The 12,856-nt window shown below is 47.1% G+C and overlaps 1 protein-coding gene across 3 annotated transcripts in view; it reads left to right on the forward strand.

Moving 5' to 3' along the window:
- Positions 1-10,717, forward strand: part of TMTC1 (transmembrane O-mannosyltransferase targeting cadherins 1) — a 36,687-nt gene extending 25,970 nt beyond the window's left edge. For all 3 annotated transcript variants that reach the window (XM_083181025.1, XM_083181026.1, XM_083181027.1), the window contains exons 12-20: positions 1,243-1,386; positions 1,573-1,681; positions 1,836-1,938; positions 2,706-2,841; positions 4,627-4,771; positions 5,202-5,339; positions 7,244-7,366; positions 8,290-8,367; positions 8,942-10,717. In XM_083181025.1, the coding sequence (XP_083037151.1) occupies positions 1,243-1,386; positions 1,573-1,681; positions 1,836-1,938; positions 2,706-2,841; positions 4,627-4,771; positions 5,202-5,339; positions 7,244-7,366; positions 8,290-8,367; positions 8,942-9,178 (1,213 nt within the window). In that variant the 3' untranslated portion in view covers positions 9,179-10,717. The remainder of the gene's footprint in view (positions 1-1,242; positions 1,387-1,572; positions 1,682-1,835; positions 1,939-2,705; positions 2,842-4,626; positions 4,772-5,201; positions 5,340-7,243; positions 7,367-8,289; positions 8,368-8,941) is intronic.
- Positions 10,718-12,856: the final 2,139 nt, after the last annotated feature.

A 12,856-nucleotide genomic window follows, 5' to 3' on the forward strand; every position in this document is an offset into this window, starting at 1 on the left:
TTAGACCCCTAATCTAAGGCATAGGAATAATTAGGTAAGAGGGGAGAGATAAAGTACCAACCAGCTGTTGTCATTTTTAAAACACCAACTGTAACATGGCAGTTAAGGCCCCTATACACTACTGTGCGACTTCTCCAAGGGGAGGAGTCGCATATGATCCTTTTGTATACAATATATCACGTGCAATCCCAGCAAGGATCAGAGGAATCCTAGCTGCAGCCCTTGCGATCTCCGGCTCCGATCCGATGCACATGAAACTGCACACTGGAATCGGAGGTTAGGGACATGCGATTTGTCATTTTTCACCCGATGTCTCCGCCCGATGCTTCAGAATCGTGTGAAAGTGCCCAAATTTAACTAGTGTATGGCGAGCTTCAGGAGCTGATTGGCTGCTTTATCTCTCTCCAAGGCTTAGTACATCTCCACAAAATTTAGATAAAGAAAATAGCAAGAGTAATGCACTTAATAACATTGAGTGCCCTCCCCCCCCCCCCAAAAAAAATATCTTGAACTCTGTTTGGTCCAGCAGGAGTTACTAGATTTCGATAAAAGTTGACTGACAGCGCTATTGCTAAAAACGAGTCGTAATTTACCCTTAATGTTGTTGAGTTTATCAATGAAAACCCATAAGGTTGTTTCTTCCCATCCAGATTAGGAATTAATCAGTATGGCTCACATAAAAGTAGATTACCTTCTAGTATGTGTCATCAGATACAATATTATTCTTTCAATACCAGTTCATGAAGCTGTTGGCATAGGAGGGGGCTATGTTGGATCCCATTGCAGTACCCTGCATTTGCAGATCGAGAGCTTTATCATGCAGTATTACGTGGATGAGAAGGAGCAAATATGCAGTTGGTACACAGTGCTCAGTGGTGGCAATGGGTTCCTTCACTGCATCCATACCATTGTCATGTCTAATATGCATAAAAATGCACTTGTTTTGTATAAGGTATCTTGGTTGGAGTTTTTTTTTATAGTTGCATCTGATATACAGTATGGACCTTATTCTGGTCCTTGTGCACGTTGCGAATTCACAATGGTGAGCGATGTTTCTTAACTGCGCATCTTTATTAATCCATCCCTTGTACAATGTAATTTATTTCCCTTTTTTGAAGGTATTGGTGTAGTCACGCGTCGGCCTCGTACAGCAATGTTCCTATTTGTTGGATTAAAAAAATGAGTACCCGTAATGAATGAGATAGAAAGTGGCTGTGTTCATGGCTATTCTGTCATCCCTAGATTGTATCCGCAACACTCCAGCGCCCTTAACAACCTCGGCACCCTAACCACCAATGCTACCGCTGCTGAGGAGTTTTACCGCAAGGCCTTGGCAATTAGCCCACAGCACAGCCGGGCACTATTCAATCTTGGCAACTTGCTCAGGTGAGAAAGAGAAGGGGGTCATGCTAAACGCCATACAGGGTATATGTAAAATGTTTATAATGCTAACGTTATCCAGATAAATCGCGATCCTCCCGAGTCAATGATGCCATTACTGATAAGTGCACTGATATAAAAATATATATATATTGTAAGAAACCGAGCATGATAATTATATCTCTGGTACAGGACTCATGGCCAGAACGAAGAGGCGGAGCTTGTACTGAGGGAATCGCTCCTTCACGGGCCGTATTTTGCAGACGCCTACTCAAGTCTTGGGTCACTTTTGGCCGATCAGGTGAGATTGCGGTATAAGAGTAATTTCTCGATTGAAGTCATGTCATAGTGTCTCATCTCCCACCGATCCTTCCGCCACCCCCCTGGTCTGTGTCATGTGACTGCCGCCGTGTCACTGATTTACATTGTACATTCTTATCCCCTCGTCTCTTCAGAAGCGACATCAAGAGGCCGAAGAGGTCTATCTGACCGGAGTGACGAATTGCCCCGACAGTCCGGACCTGCAGAATAATTATGGGGTGTTCCTGGTGGATGTGGGTGAGTGCGACGTGTATTGTTCCCGTTAACCATTTCAAAGCTTACCCGCTCATGGGAGAGACCCACGCTTCCATCTGCAGGCTGTGTCCATTGTATTTTGCGCTTATAGAGCATGTGAGGCGGGGAGGGGGGTGCATGCCTATTCTGAATGCCTTACGGGAGTGTTCTCATAAGTGTGACTCATGAGACCACAAAGCAGGCGCATCAGTGTCACATGGCAGATGATGTTACGGACCACAGGCGCTTCTGATTGGCCGAATGCATCTTCATCCCTCCGAATGATAATATGGAGGTTATTAGACTGGCTGCTGAGGTCTATCCGCTTTATCTGATTTGGATTCGGTAGGCTGGATACATGATACACCCTTGTATTTATTTTTTTCATAGCATGAACTTGGGGGAATGTATGGTGTTGCTGCCCCCTGCTGGTGTACATCAACTGTGAGATTAAACGGCGGGCAGGGTGTATAAGAAATCACATATGTCACCGCGTTACTGTTTAAGCTCATACCCGGACTTGCTCTAAGTAACCACAATTTGAAGTCTGTCTACAATTAGGATTTTTTTTTTTTTTACCCCTTTTTACCATAATTTTGGGCCTCTGCTGATAATTTCCATGTCACCTGCATTGTGTAAGTTACACCGGGACAGTACGAGTGTGACCGTCGCTACAAGTTATTTCCCCCTTGCACATTTTTGAGCATTGTTAAAAAAAAAATTCTTATTGCTGGTCCAAAGAGCTGACACTCTCTGTCGTCCTCTTCCAGGAGCTCCCCAGAAGGCTGTGTCCCATTATCTCCTCGCTCTTCATCTGCGCCCCGATCACCACGTGGCCATGCTGAACCTCGGACGCCTGTACCGATCTCTCAACCAGAACGCAGAGGCCGAGACCTGGTACAGAAAGTAAGAGCACCTGCTGTTGTTACTGTAAGGCAGGGGTGGGCAATAAGCGGCCCTCCAGCTGTTGTGAAACTACACATCCCAGCATGCCTTGCATCAATTTTATAACGGTCAAATAGCAAAACTAAGGCAATGCATGCTGGGATGTGTAGTTTATGAACAGCTGAAGAGCCGCTTATTGCCCACCCCTGCTGTAAGGGATGGTCCTCCACCTTCTCAGTGGGTGCGCCAATAGGAGCGCTGGGCGGGCCTGTCGGAGCAGAGGCGTGCCCCTGCCTGCTCATTCGATGGTGAGTAAATATCAAATGATTTTGTGTCTGTGCAGCGGAATGCGAGCAGATGTAGCGTAGCGCAGGGTTTCGGGCAGCTGGGTGGGCGTACGTTAAGCTACCAAGCCTAGCGAGCAGGACTGAATTACCCCGTAAATTCCACCCTAACAGTTTAGCAGTGTCACCTTATAGTTCCACAGGAGCTACTGAGCTATGAGATTCATTCCTCTGAGTTAGCGCTACAGCGGCAGAACGGTGACTCAGACGTTCCTGCCACAGCGGGTAACTCCAAGATTTGCGCACATACCCTGAGTACCACACACAGGGATAATAGATTTCCTAGGAGATGAATTTGACGCTCTGTATCCATAGAGATGAAAGGAGTCTGGTTATCTCTCCCACACACCGTCGTTAATGTAGACTGAACACTTTGTGACGCAGAACCGCGTCTAACCTTTACTAAGGCATCACAATAGCTGATGTTTCCTGATTTATGTAAGGGGATGATCCCCTCTGACCCCCACCAGCGGAGTCTTGTAGGAGCCTGGGGGGAGGAGGAGGGAGGGCCTGGGCTACAGCCATGAATGATTCACAGCCTGTCACTACCCCATTGTCACACACAGGGGTCCCGCTGCCCCTTCCACAGCGCTGCAAATGTCAGGACAAGATGTAATCAAATAAGATGTTTCAGTAACGAAGGTTCCGGACCCTGGGTACAGCGTCTACTCAGACCATCAGTACTGTAAGTCGACATCATTGGATCGACTTGGTTTAAAGTTTGACAGTTAATGACGCCTGTGTCTAACGTTGAGGTTGACAGGTAAAATGTCGACTGTCTAAGTTTGACATGACAATGTTCGACACAAAAAAAAAATTATGTAATTTGTTTTCGACCGTTTCTTCGTCTGCCATCTAGGCGGCCTGCGATTGGCAGTAGTTACCTGTGGTGGTGAAGCGGGTTGGGGATCATTAGATGGACAGTGTCTAGATCGACCAATATAGGTCATCAGGTAAAAGATCAACACAGGTAAAAGGTTGAAACAGCAAAAAGGTGAATAGAGGAAAGGGTCGACATGAGTTTTCACGTAAAAGTATATTACTACAATAACAGTTTGTACTGCAAACTACCTGTATACAAACTACCTGTATGCAGCGGTATGAAACAGGACGATCAGCTACTGTAAATATTATTATCATTATTATAATGCCGGACTCACATTAATCCTGATTTGTGCCTCATTTGGCTGGCCTTGTATTGGAGAGCTCATTAGTGCAATCATGCCAATGTACTAATGATAATGGCCAAACACACGCTTTCATCTATGAATAATTAACATCATAATTATTTTAATTGTTCCTTTTCATCTTTGGTGTTTTGTGGAAACATCACAAGGAAATCAATGAAAGTTTGACCAGACAAAATTGTTACACTTTATTTATATAGCGCCAACAATTAGGGGGTACAATCGGGGAAGGGGATCTATCACATGACGTTTTACTGTTCGTATGTCACTCTCAGGGCCCTGCAGATATCCCAGGACATTGATGTCATCACCCCTCTTGGCGCTCTGTATTACAACACGGAGAAATACGATGATGCATTGCGTCTGTACACGAAGGCCTCAGCGCTGCACCCGGGCAGCGTTCAGATACGCCTGTCACTGGTGAGTAGAGAGTCAGCGTTCAGGGCGGAGTCTACGGATCCGCAAAGCTCCAGCAGAGGAGGATTGCTCGTTAAATGCCTATGTGAAAAATTAAATTGAACTTGATTTTAACTAAACGTCTTCCGATTCTGCGCATCACCCACACAAACATCGCGTTCCGCCCAGCGAGTGTATGAGGCGTATAGTTTTTAACCCTTGCAGATGGCACCATCTTGGCTGGTATACCCACGCATACCTCTGTGGAGCCGGGTGAATTTGCGCTATAGTAACTGCGTGATGTCACAAATCATCTTCTTTGCTCTGTAGAATTATACTTCTGCCCAAATATTCAGTGTGTCCTTTATGTTAATCCCTCTCTTGTCTCTTGTTTGTATGATCTATTTGTCCTGTCATGGTGTCTATGACTAGTGTTCTCTTCTGTCTCTCGCAGGCTCAAGTCCAGGCTGTTATGGGCCGCATGGAGGAGGCCGAGGCTGGGGCTCGTCAGATAGCGGATGACGTCCCTGACTGCATCGAGTGTTTCCGCTTCCTGTCAGCCATCTACAGCAAGCAGGAAGCCTACACTAAGGTGGTTATCCTGTACCTATTTCCATTCTGTGTCACTTCCATGACGAAACCTGCTTCTCCCAACTCTGAGGGAGCCTCCTCTCGTCCCCTACTCCGAGGGAGCCTCCTTTCGTCCCCTACTCCGAGGGAGCCTCCTCTCGTCCCCTACTCCGAGGGAGCCTCCTCTCGTCCCCTACTCCGAGGGAGCCTCCTCTCGTCCCCTACTCCGAGGGAGCCTCCTCTCGTCCCCTACTCCGAGGGAGCCGCCTCTTGTCCCCTACTCCGAGGGAGCCGCCTCTCCTCCCCTACACCGAGGGAGCCTCCTCTCGTCCCCTACTCTGAGGGAGCCTCCTCTCGTCCCCTACTCTGAGGGAGCCTCCTCTCGTCCCCTACTCTGAGGGAGCCTCCTCTCGTCCCCTACTCTGAGGGAGCCTCCTCTCGTCCCCTACTCTGAGGGAGCCTCCTCTCGTCCCCTACTCTGAGGGAGCCTCCTCTCGTCCCCCTACTCTGAGGGAGCCTCCTCTCGTCCCCTACTCTGAGGGAGCCTCCTCTCGTCCCCTACTCTGAGGGAGCCTCCTCTCGTCCCCTAATCCGAAGGAGCCTCCTCTCGTCCCCTACTTTGAGGGAGCCTCCTCTCGTCCCCTACTTTGAGGGAGCCTCCTCTCGTCCCCTACTTTGAGGGAGCCTCCTCTCGTCCCCTACTTTGAGGGAGCCTCCTCTCGTCCCCTACTCTGAGGGAGCCTCCTTTCGTCCCCTACTCTGAGGGAGCCTCCTTTCGTCCCCTACTCTGAGGGAGCCTCCTTTCGTCCCCTACTCTGAGGGAGCCTCCTTTCGTCCCCTACTCTGAGGGAGCCTCCTTTCGTCCCCTACTCTGAGGGAGCCTCCTCTCGTCCCCTACTTTGAGGGAGCCTCCTTTCGTCCCCTACTCTGAAGGAGCTTCCTCTCGTCCCCTACTTTGAGGGAGCCTCCTTTCGTCCCCTACTCCGGGTGAGCCTCCTCTCCGCCCCTACTCCGAGATAGCCTTCTGTCATCCCCTACTCTGAGGGAGCCTCCTCTCATCCCCTACTACGACTGAGCCTCCTCTCATCACCTACTCCAGGGGAGCCTCCTCTCATCCCCTACTCCGAGGGAGCCTCCTCGCGTCCCCTACGCTCAGCAAGCCCCCTGGCATCGCATAGGCTTCGGGCCCTCCTCTTATTCCCTATGCTAATGGCATTTCGGCTCTCCCTTTGTCTCTTCCATGCCTGCAGTTTCTCATTGAAGTTACAGGGGGAGATTCTCTCAGCTAAAAATGCGGTAAAAACCCCGTTATCGGGGTTTTTACCGCATTTTGGGATGCTGTAAGCATCCCTCGCCGGGTTACCGCGGCGGGGGGCATCGACAGAAAAATCTGGCGATGCCCCATAGAAGCCAATGGGCTTCTACCACAACCCCCGCCGCCCCGCACGGACTCCCGCCGCCCCGCATCGCCCCCTCACCTGTGTCCGGGCAGCACAGCGCAGTGCTGCCCGGACCTGTGACCTCCTCCCTGCACTGATCCTATTCCGGGTGCAGGGAGGAGGAGAGCCCGGCGCAGCAGCAGCAGCGCCGGGTGTGTGAGGGAGGGGGGAGCCGCCGGGACCTACTGGGACTTGGCGACTCTCACCGCAAAGGACAGCTCTTAACGCAAGAGCTGTCCTTTGCTATAATTATCGCATATGTTACAACATATGCGATAATTATAAATGCGATGGGCGGCGAAGGGGGGCGGAGATTCTTAGAGAATCTCCCCCTTAGTGCCATCGGTGACCTCCCTTTATGCCCAGCCAGCCTTCACTTGCATTACTCATTATACCATAGAGATGTATTTGATCCCTGATGAAGGGTCAGACTGTAGCCTCCATTGTCCTCTCTGAGTCATCCTGACCCTGTCTCTCTGTGCCTCAGGCCCTAGAAATGATTGACGTTGCTCTGCAGATGAAACCACAGGATCCAAATATTATATCTGAGCTTTATTTCACCAAAGGCAACCAACTGCGGGAGCTGAACCAGCTGGACGAGGCCTTCCAGGTACCACCAACATCAGGGACAGCAGATAATATGGTTTAATGGTCTTTACAACCTGTATTCTGTTACTCTTTATTATTCCTGGGTTCTCTAATACTGCTGGGGTACCCTAATAATTATAGGAAGATCTCAGGCTTACTCGGACTGATAAAGAAGGCTGAAGCAGGTATTTACGGAATTTATGGAAACCAGAATCTCCATATATAATATATGAATGAATTGCACACAAAGCGGTCACAAATCCGGATGACACCAGCGATTGAAAGACCTATGTCTACATCCGCTTGTATCCTGTCAGCTGCATCTATTCCACAGCTCCACCTAGAGGTCTCCGGCAGTAATAGCAGCTATCATTTGCATATGCAGTAGCCCCACCCCCAGTGCAGGAGTTCTGACTGAAACCAGCCCACGTCACGGTTATCCTACATGCTAACGCCACCCCCACACCCAGTCATGCCCAGTCATCCATGGGTGCAAAGTGACTGCGATACAGGAGGCTAGTCAATGTTATGATTTACACGTGCAGGCTGCGACACATACGCGATATCATCAAACCCAGGAGTTGGGGCAGGAGTGTCGCGGTTTCCTACTGAACTGAATCAATAGTTTATGGCCAATTGTAGAATAGTTTTGCCATTGATGATTGAGAACCGGATGGTTTCCCTCCATCGATGTCAGGCATAAACGAATAGGGGCCGGGACACTGAGTATAGCTCCGCCCCCTGATACCCATGAAGCCCTGCCTCTGTATTTTGATTGGCCCACAGGCAAATCCAACAAAATGGATGACCATCGATGGCCATCCCTGAACTGTTGTGACTGTGAAACAGGTCACAAAATGGCCGCCGCAGAGCGAGCAGATGACACTGTGCGGGGATCCCTGAGGAATAACACTTACATTTGACATTTTCTATATCTTTTATCAGAGTTACAGTCGCGTGGCTGATCTGAGTCCAAAGCAAGCCCAGGCCTGGATGAACATGGGAGGCATCAAGCACATACAGGTACTACGCGGCTCCGGAGATATTGGTACAGACCAGAGAGGGAGGGGAGGGCAATAGAGAAACTGTGATTGAGACAATAAATTAGGGCTTAGTTGTTAAAATAATACAGAACCTGTGCTGTAATTAACCAATCAGATACTCGCATCAATAGTGTGCCTAGACTTGACTGCTCTAAGCTGTTTCCTGATTGGTTGGTACTTACTATAGCGCACCACTGATATTGTTACACCTCCCAACACCAAACACCAGTGCCGATCTGGTCTGGTTATATAGGATGGGATATGTGGGTAGTTATGTAGTGTGTGTGTGTGTGTGTGTGTGTGTGTGTGTGTGTGTGTGTGTGTATGTGTATGTATATATATATATATATATATATATATATATACTTGAACGTGAACATGACACTGTGGGGCAGATGTACTGAGTTGTGGAGAGGTAAAGTAGCAACCAGCTCATAACTGTCAGTTTTCAATCACAGTACGTAACATGGCAGTTAGGGGATTAGTACTTCCCCCGTGTGTGAAGTTACAGATAGAAGGATTTTAGATTTTTATCTGTCTGCTTTTTTTTGAAGGGGGATTACATCGCTGCCCGCGCTTATTACAAGAAAGCTGCCACATTGGACCCCGACAGCAAATTACTGAAGGAAAACCTCGCTAAACTTCAGCGATTGGAAAAGAAGTTGCAAGGAACAAGGGAAAGAAATACGGACACACATAACGATCGGCGTGGATCCGGCGAGAAACCCAAAGGAGGCGGAGAGACGTCCGGGGAAATCAGCGGAGAAGACCGATCTGCTAGAGAACGATAATCGTGCTGCTAAATAACAAGGGGGAGGGGGCAGCTATGAGGGAGGAGGTAGAGGAAATACTGTGTGCGGTCCCCTAGGTAACGACCAGGAACCAGCTTTGGAGGCCTCATCTAAACAGATCACAGCAGACATCCAATGATCTATAGTGTGTTGGAGTCTTGGAACTGGTGGTGTCATCAGCTACATTGTATCCTGCCTCTGCTGACAGTTAGGAGCTGCTGTTCTAGACTATGTACCCACCGGCATTAAAACTGAGTTTACAGTACATCAAAACAAACGCAGCGAAAACGAGGATGTGAACATAAGTGAGCCCATACATGTTTGCAATTTTGGGTGCGTTTGACGCGTTTTGGCGTGATCCTTTGAATGCTACTTTTTCTATCCCGATGTGTCGGATTTCCATCAACAACTTAAAAAAAACAACAAAAAAAAAAACACTTGTCGTAGTGAAGGAGCATTGAAAATGTATCAGGATATGGACAATCGTCTCCGCATCTGTTTGATGTGAACAAAATAATGAATTGTTCATAGAGACAGGTTTTATTGCACGGGCTGAAGTATTTTTTTATTAAGGGACTATAAATCAGTGGAATGTCTTTTACCTCTCGCAGGTACTTTTTATACAGGAAAGCACATTTACAGGCCGTATAATCATGAAGAAACGTGGCGAAACGCGCAGTGCCTCCGTGTGTGTACAGTGACGCATGTAAGAATACATGTTACGAATGTATTTCATGTGTGAAATATATGTTATGTGCTGTGAAACGTTTTTGCATGTGGTTAAAAATGACGCGGACAAATGGGTGAAACTGGTGAAACGCGTTTCACGCTTTATACTTAAATGGCAGCTTAAATAAATATCAAATGCCCAAAATTATTTTCAAAGCACAGCTTCAAACCTCCAGACGTAATAATCTTATCATAAGTTATTAAATGTAATATATATAATATATATTGTATCACAATATACAACATTTTCTAGATTATCCTCTAAATATTTTTTTACAGTGACATATCTATATATTTAAAGAGCTATATAAAGCAAAGGCGTATAATTCAAATATATTTTCCCAGATTAAAGGCATTATGCGATAGTGATCAGCAAGGCTAACACTCGTATCTCTCGGCACAAATATATCTAGATGTCTAGTAATACAGAAACCACTACAGCTCAGCTGGGTATATAGGAAAATATTATCACGCTTGTGTTATACTATTTATTTGAAAAGGCCCCAGGGTTGGGGGGTGGGGGGTGAGTTTTTGGGGGGCTGGACGTACTTGGAGATTGTCATTGTTCTATATGGGGGAGGGTGGGTGTGAGTTTGGGGGTACAAGAGTCTGACGACTTAAAGATTTGTATTGTTCTGTATGGAATCGTCCAGGGCAGGAAACCGTCTTCATTTTATCCCGAAGAATAAATCTTTGAGGGAATTTGCCGCAAACCTTTTGTTGTCCATTGTCCTGTATCAGTAACTATATGGCCGTGTTCCATGGTGCAATGTTATACCAAATAAAGTTTTATTCTTTGTAAACATTTTATTGGCCTGAACTTTGTAACTCTGTCATTGTAAATCCCATTGGCACAGCTGCTACATTCCCAGGGGATTTCCAGGGAAACTCTGGAGCACTACAACACCCATCATATCACGCTCGCTGATTTCAATAATAGCGCAATTATTGACGCACTTTTATTCAATACATTTGAACTTCTGTAACCCAGAGAAAAAGAAGCATGCATGATTTGTGCAATAAGTGCCCCCATACACTTGTGTGAGGTATCGCACGCAACCTCGCATGCGATACCTCGGCAACTACCTGCGGAGGCTCCGATCGCATTATATACAACGTCTGTGGTCCTTTTTAATGCAGTATTAGTGCACTCACTAATTAGCTGATTGCTGTGTATGATGGGACAGTACCCCATTATCCTGGAAATGGGGTACAGTTGTTGGCATACTGTCATTTTTTATTTAGACGCTTTAAGACATGGATGACAGATGCACCAAGCTTATAGTATAGAGAGATAAAGTACCAGCCTATCAGCTCCTAGCTGACATGTTACAGGCTGTGGTTTAAAAAATGACAGTTAGGAGCTGGTTGTTTATCACTCTGCACTTTATAATTATTAGAAGATAAAAATATATCTAAATATATGAACATTTCTCATTCCATCATTTATCTGCCCTCATATCATCACCCTGACGTTAGGGTTACCACCTCATCACTTTAATTCTGGACACATATTAATTACACAGGTTCTGTGGCTGATTTAAATCAGGTGAAATGGAGTCTTGAAGTCAGCCAGCCACAGAACCTGTGTAATTAATATGTGTCCAGAATGGGATGAGGTGATAAACCTACCTGACGTACAGCACAATAGCACTTATACCACAATATAACATATTCCAGGCCTTTGAATGATGGGCATGCTGGGACTTGTAGTTCCAGGAGAGTCACATGCTGCATGTACGCCCTGCTCGCCTGCTGTTACATGTATATGTAGACTTTGTATAATGTAACTTTAATCTGGGACACTAATGATTTACACAGGTTCTGTGGCTGGCTAACATCTAACCTGCATGTCATCGTGGATTAGTCAGCCACAAAACCGGTGTAGATCATAGTTGTCCCGGATTACAGAGAAATCACGGCAAGCGTACCAATGGCCGCACACGGCCTGGAGCCAAAATATTCCCAGAATGCACCCAGTAGTTATTACTTGTCTTGACTGACCAAAAGGTAGAGACTAGTTCACATGCTGTATTGGTTATAGGATGTGACGTACAGTGAGGGCGGAAGTTGTTAGATGCCCTCACAACGTTTTTTAATTTATCTGTAATTCATTTAGGTGTTGGTTATTTTGTTTTATTTTTGCAGCATTGCTTCGCTTCGCTCGCCACAGATTTATATTCCCCCTCCAGGTATACGTGGACCCAGTGCATGGTGGGAAAATTACCAAAACTGCATGTGAACTAGACACTACCCTGACCAAAAGCCTAGTAATCCAGGCCAAGATCTTGTACACCTGGTAATCCAGGTCCAGTCCGTACACACTTTGTCATCCAGGTCCTGATCTTGCCGGCCTGGTTATCCGGGCCCAGCTCTTGCACACCTGCTAATCCGGTCCCAGTTTTTGCACACCAGAATATTTGGGTCCAGCTTTTACTCACCTGGTAATCCGGATCCAATTTTTGCATGCCTGGTAATCCAGGTCCAGCTCTTAACTGATAACCCGGTCTCAGATTTTGCACAACTGGTAATCCGGGTCCAGCTCTTTACTCACCTGGTAATCCGGGTCCAGACCTCGCACACCTGGTAATCCGGGTCCAGCTCTTACTCACCTGGTAATCCGGATCCAGTTTTTGCATGCCTGGTAATCCAGGTCCAGCACTTAACTGATAACCCGGTCTCAGATTTTGCACAACTGGTAATCCGGGTCCAGCTCTTACTCACCTGGTAATCCGGGTCCAGAACGCGCACACCTGGTAATCCGGGTCCAGTTCTTACTCACCTGGTAATCCAGATCCAGACCTCACACACCTGGAATTCCGGGTCCAGTTCTTTACTCACCTGGTAATCCGGGTCCAGACTTCCCACACCTGGTAATCCGGGTCCAGCTCTTACTCACCTGGTAATCCAGATCCAGACCTCACAAACCTGGAATTCCGGGTCCAGCTC

Source organism: Crinia signifera, chromosome 4 (genome assembly GCF_055691185.1).
Source record: "Crinia signifera chromosome 4, ASM5569118v1, whole genome shotgun sequence".
NCBI classification, from domain to species: Eukaryota; Metazoa; Chordata; class Amphibia; order Anura; family Myobatrachidae; genus Crinia; species Crinia signifera.